General features: G+C 42.9%; 1 protein-coding gene across 3 annotated transcripts in view; it reads left to right on the top strand.

Annotated features, from left to right (window-relative positions):
* The window catches only part of col5a1 (procollagen, type V, alpha 1), a 78,234-nt gene that overhangs the window by 34,890 nt on the left and 37,344 nt on the right, over positions 1–6,000 (top strand). For 2 of the 3 annotated variants that reach the window (XM_010793819.1, XM_010793817.1), the window contains exons 5-9: positions 226–357; positions 1,347–1,451; positions 1,993–2,481; positions 3,173–3,727; positions 4,359–4,415. In XM_010793819.1, coding sequence (XP_010792121.1) covers positions 226–357; positions 1,347–1,451; positions 1,993–2,481; positions 3,173–3,727; positions 4,359–4,415 — 1,338 coding nt within the window. The remainder of the gene's footprint in view (positions 1–225; positions 358–1,346; positions 1,452–1,992; positions 2,482–3,172; positions 3,728–4,358; positions 4,416–6,000) is intronic. The other variant, XM_010793820.1, reaches the window with a different exon arrangement.

Raw genomic sequence — 6,000 nt, 5'->3', positions numbered from 1 at the left:
CCCCCCCCGGCTTGACCTAGTTTCTAGCCCTGCCTGTTCTGCATGTGATAATGCTGCTCACAGATGTTCTCCCTCCTCATTATTTGTTTATTTCGCTTTCATTTCTCCCCGGGGGTCCGCCAGTGTGTCCGCCGTCTCTCTTCCATTTGTTTGCTTGTTTGTTTAAATGCATGACTTGTAGCTATGTTCATTGAGTCACGACTTCCTGTTTCTTGTGGTTTCCAGGGAGACATCCAGCAGCTATTGATTGTAGGAGACCATCGTGCTGCCTATGACTACTGTGAGCACTACAGTCCTGATTGTGAAGTGCCCATGCCCGACCAGCCTCAGAACCAGGACCCCAACACCGATGAATATGTGAGTAACCAGGCCTTTCTTTACGTTTCTATCATCTCATGTTGGTTTCAACTCTAGTGCTTACAGTGCAGAAGGCCAGTACTAGAGGACATTTTGGTGGATCTTTGCATACAGGACATTGTAGAAACCAGCCAGAGAATCACCAAGTGTGCCAATGGCTGACCTTTCTCCAGGAAGTCCATTTCCCTTAATCCATAATTGTCTGGAATACTAACATCCGATCAGGATAGGATCCTGTGCTGAAAAGAGCCTCTTGGCTGATACAGGAGAGCTGCACTCTGCCAAAGGAAAGTGCTGACTGGAGAGATCAGGCTTATCAGGCTATGCAGTTAGTTAATAATGTTCAGGAATGATGTGGTGCCTGCCTAAGCCTGCATCCCTGCACCACATCGCTTCCTGATCTGAATACCAATACACTGCGTGCTGATTAAAGGTGTGTCAGAGGAGTGTTAAAAGATAGACAGGAAGTCGTTCCTCTTGACCTTTTCCTCGCCCCAGGGGCCTGTCAGTATGCATGCGAGGTACACAAGAACTGGACCTGCTTTCTCTCTAAAGATGTCTGACTGATTCATTAAGAAAGCAGTGGAGGAATAATTTGTCATTCAGTCGCAACAAGTTGCAACAGGGAGGTGCGACATGAGTTCAGTTTTCCACGAGTAGAAAGCATTCCTGATTGTGATCGATGGCCAGTCCATCACACATCTATCAGCCACACCCAGCAGCAGAGCACTGCATCATGTTTGAAAATGAAAATCATCTCAGTGATATCATATTATTCATTACAGACTTTACAAATCAAAAATATGATACTAACCAAATGCATGAATTGCAGTTAAGCTAATTAAAGGACTCCATATCTTAAAAACATCTTTAAAATGTATGTTGCCTTAGAGAGTAGATGCTATGCTAAGTATCTCATAGATACTAATAATCAAGTGTTTGATATGAATAATTATTGTTATTTATCTTGTAATTTTTCTATCTTTCAGAACACAGAGGAGGACAGCTACTATTACGAGTACCCTTACTATGAGGACACCGAGGGAAAGCCTCTTGAATCAACATCTGATGCTGAGATGACAAAAGAAGTCAAGGTGGGCTACCATCATATCATTGCCAATATTGACTTCATGTGTTAACGCCAATACAGTCGTATTGTTTCACATTTTGTTCTGCATGTTATCTTTTATCACATTCAAGGCGTATACAGTATGGAGGTTTTCAAAAGTGATTATTTGTCACAACCCTAAATAAAGGGATTTTTTTGTTTTCTCTTGTTATTTAGGTTAAAGGAATGTGTGTCCTGTTAATACAGCTGCTTGACTCAGTTGTGTGAGGCAAGCTTGAAACTTGTTTTTCTTTTGAAATGCTAAATGGCAACACATATGGATTGATGTCAATTGTTTTGTATCACAAGTCTGAAACAGTCCCATGCAGCCACAGCTGGAATCCAATTATTCTAATAGTATAATACTTAATCAATTGAATTAGCCTTATATTCATCTGTAACTGTGAATTACCATCTTTTAAAACGATAAAGAGTCAGGTGAAAAAAAAATGTGAAGCTTGGAACTCCTAGTATTGGGTACAGTCCTCCTTCAAATGCTCCAAAGTAACCATGTTGATGACTTACAGGTGGCAGATGAAGACAGCGTGGTTTCTGAAGTGGAGGAGGCTAAGAGGGTTTCTGGTGCCATCGGCGGCAAAGTGACCTCCATCACCAGCAGCTCATCAGCTGGCTCATCAGCTGGCTCATCAGCTGGTTCATCCGCTGGCTCATCAGCTGGCTCATCCGCTGGCTCATCTGCTGGTTCTTCATCCAGCTCTTCATCCAGCTCCACAGGAACTGCCACTGCCGGAGGAGAAGCCTACGGAGAGGAGGCCGCCCCTTACGAAAGTTACGATGGCTACGGTAACTACGAGACCTACTATGACGAGGCCACGGCAGCCCCAGATACAGACTCCTCCCGACGGGTCACCATCACCAGCAGCAGCATCGGCACTGGGGGCGAGGTGGACCTGGAGGCAGGGGGAAAGATTGACTTGAGTTCAGCCTCCAGCGTCGAAAGGCGGGTCACCGGTGGAGAAGGATCTTCAATCACCATGACCGCCAATAAGACATCAGTACGTTGATTACCTACACTGACAGCCTCACTTTATCGTTGTTAATGTATGACTTGTAGGTCCATTAGATGTACTGATAAGCTTTCAAATCCTATTATTTATTTTGTTACTTATGCAAATCCTACCTGAAATGATGAGTTTGATACGTAAGCAGGGTTTTCTTTGGGCCCCCTCCCTCATGTTATCATCAGTCAACCCAAATGGGGGAAGCAAAACCAATGTGGATGTTTCTAGCATTGCCATCACTAAGAAAAGAAAAACATGTCTTTAAAGAAATCTCAATCGTTGCAGTTTTGAGAACAAATTGTACACAGTAATGATAAAACAATTACTGGAATGACATACTGCTGCTAGTACTACTATACTATTTAGATTTTTAGTTCCATCTCTTAAACATGACTTGTATATGTCCTGAGTTTAGGACATAAATTATTGGAAAACTTCACATTTAAAGAAAGCACCCATGACTTGAGATACAGCATTTTTCAGTATTTTCTGACATTTTAATGCACAAATTATACAAATACTGTTATAGATTCTGGAAATAATTTGCGCAGTACGCTACATATTTGTTTTAATAGGTCAGAAATGTAATCAATGTTTTTGATTTTGTTATGTCATTTGTATACACAGGATGTTACCCATACTTCAAATATGGGACATTTTACTAACAACATCTGTGTTTTTATAGGTTGTAACTTCCGTTGGTGACTATGGTGATGAGTATGATTATGGCACCGACGACGCTTATAGCCTTGGTGCAGAAGGTGACACCACCAGTACCGTCCATGTCAGTGGAGGTGGAGGCAGCAGCAGCAGTTCAGTCCACGTTGGAGGTGGAGGTGGAAGCAGCAGCAGCAGCAGCAGCAGCAGTTCAGACCATGTCAGTGCAGGTGGAGGAGGTGGAAGCAGCAGCAGCAGTTCAGACCATGTCAGTGCAGGTGGAGGAGGTGGAGGAGGCAGCAGCAGTTCTACCATGACTATCGGGGGCGGGTCTTCCTCTGCGGGGGGATCTTCCACCACCGGAGGGGGATCAGCCAGCGCCGGCACCGGAGCAGGGGGCTCCATCGCCACGGGAACAGGCCTGGGTGTTGAAGGAGAGGGAGACTACACAGACCTGGATGGGTTCAAGGAGGAGCACCTCAGCGAATACAGCGATTTAGACTCGTACGGCACCTACGATGACCTCGACTATGACGACGGGGGAAAAGTGCTGCCTGCTGAGACCGGGACAGATTATGGACAGGTGAAGAATACTGACTAAGTGGTACTCAATTTAGGGCCATCTTCTTATTCAAAATGAAAAAAAAAGATTCACGATAAGAATTGTTTTTGGTACACTCAATTTGGGCTGGGCAATAAATCGATAAAATATAGGTACTGTGATGTTATATGAACATATATATCGTTCTAGGCGTAAGGTGTTTTCTTAAATCAGACAATTCTAGCTGTTCTATTATCTGCCTTTACCAACTCATTATATATAAATTACTAGTTAATATTTATCAAAAATCTCAATAAATATTTCTGAGTAAGAGGTCTTTACTCAGATGTCCTTCAGATTGCATAAACACGCCTGTGTCTTGAAACAATGGATATTTTATGACAAGTTACTGACCTTTTTAATGTTAATTAATGTAATCTGATACATATAATGAATGTTTGTTTATTCACTGGCCCTGGCTTCCAGTCATTTCCTCACAAGTTGAGTTTCCCTGATCTAGAAGAGGAGCAGGAGATCATGGTGAGGGTGTTGAAGAGGCCTTTGCTGATCATGTGTGTGTGTGTGTGTGTGTGTGTGTGTGTGTGTGTGTGTGTGTGTGTGTGTGTGTGTGTGTGTGTGTGTGTGTGTGTGTGTGTGCGTGTTTGGTGTGTAGGTCCACGGAGCCCGTGGCGAGAAGGGACAGAAGGGAGAGCCTGCTGTTATTGAGCCTGTGAGTATCACTATTTGAACAACTTACTTGAGCAGCAGATGTAGGCTGCCTGTGATTGTGTGCACATGGGCGTATGCGTGGATGTTTATATTTGCCAGTACGTATGTATGATCCTCATCCAAACACAACCCTCCCATCACTTCTGACGGAGGATCCTGAGGCCAAACATTAATCAGGGCCAAGCCTTTCTCGTAGTGTCCTCGGGCAAGGCATCGCTCCTCCAAATGTTTATGCTGGGGTTCAGATGACCAGCAGAACGGTCATGTAGGGATTGTCAATAATCTCCTAACAGAATCTGGGAAGTTTGTATACAAGGGGGGAGCAAAGGGAGGGAAGGAATACAAGCTGAACAAAGGGGAGTTAGAAAGACCTTTCCTGCGTCTCTGCCAAAGACATAAGCTTAGTTTGAATGAAACAGGTGGAACACATCCAACCCTGATTTAGATAGTAATGCTATATGTAAAAACATCCTTCGGTCTGTTAGCTAGGTCCATAAGAAGGAATGTATGTCTCTTATAAAGCTACAGCTGTTTCTCTTTAAACAAAGGTCACTGAGCTCCACTCAGTGTACATCCCTCTGTGGCTGAGTGTGTACACATCACCACCCAGTGTGTCTCTCCTCTTGTAAACATGCATTCACATTTTCCCCCAAGCTCTAGCACACACACACACACACAACACACACACACACACACACACACACACACACACACACACACACACACACACACACTGACTGCAGGTGAGACATAGCCATAACCTGAGGATTGTCGAAGATCAATTGCAGTAATTTTGGGATGAAAATTCTACAGTTCAGCCTGGGGGTTAATGAAAAACATCACACAGTGGAATACATTTGGATAGTGTGTGGGTTTCTCTCTTCTGTAAAAATAAACAGGAAGCCAAAATATTGCCACAAAAGCAAACACACAAACAATTTCTCTGCAGCCACACAGCCGCAACAATGCATCTGTGAGTCAGATGCTCTATGGTTGTCCACACTAATGTTCGTTTTTCAGATTCTTTTATATTTAATGTATGCTTGTGTCAAATTGAATTCTTCTCTTAGTCAAAAATAGCTGTAACTATTCTATTCTAGTTTTATTAAATTAGATATCAGATTCTGATCTAACCAAAATGTGTATGCATCACCAAACTACTGCATCAAAAGAAAGATATTTTGGGGATTTCCTTTTAATTAGTTTCATTAATTTTCATCTCATCTTTTTTTATCAACAATATTAAATGTTGCTATAGTCCCAGTTAGTGTGTTCGTACCATCCATTCATCGCCTGCTCTGACTCGATGATGAGGATTTGCTTGTTTAGCTAAGGGGATATATGGCAAAAATACCATCTTTAATGAGTGAATTCAAAGCATAGACACATGTACAAGCAGGCTTTCATTTGCATGTAAGATCAAATATTTCATCAGATTATGTGAAAACAAATGAAGCCTTCTTCACTAGTCCTTCCTTCAGCTTGAACACGTTGGACAGAACCTTAGGGTGTCTTTGCCTCCGATGCTGTGCAGTCGCTCACCCTCCCTAAGTCCATGGATTAATGGAAAGCATAACTGAAATGAC

This window comes from Notothenia coriiceps, unplaced genomic scaffold, assembly GCF_000735185.1.
Source record: "Notothenia coriiceps isolate Sejong01 unplaced genomic scaffold, NC01 NC01_scaffold00037244, whole genome shotgun sequence".
In the NCBI taxonomy this organism is placed as follows: Eukaryota; Metazoa; Chordata; class Actinopteri; order Perciformes; family Nototheniidae; genus Notothenia; species Notothenia coriiceps.
Note: the sequence above shows the minus strand (reverse complement) of the source record. Positions and strands in the feature narration are given on the sequence as shown.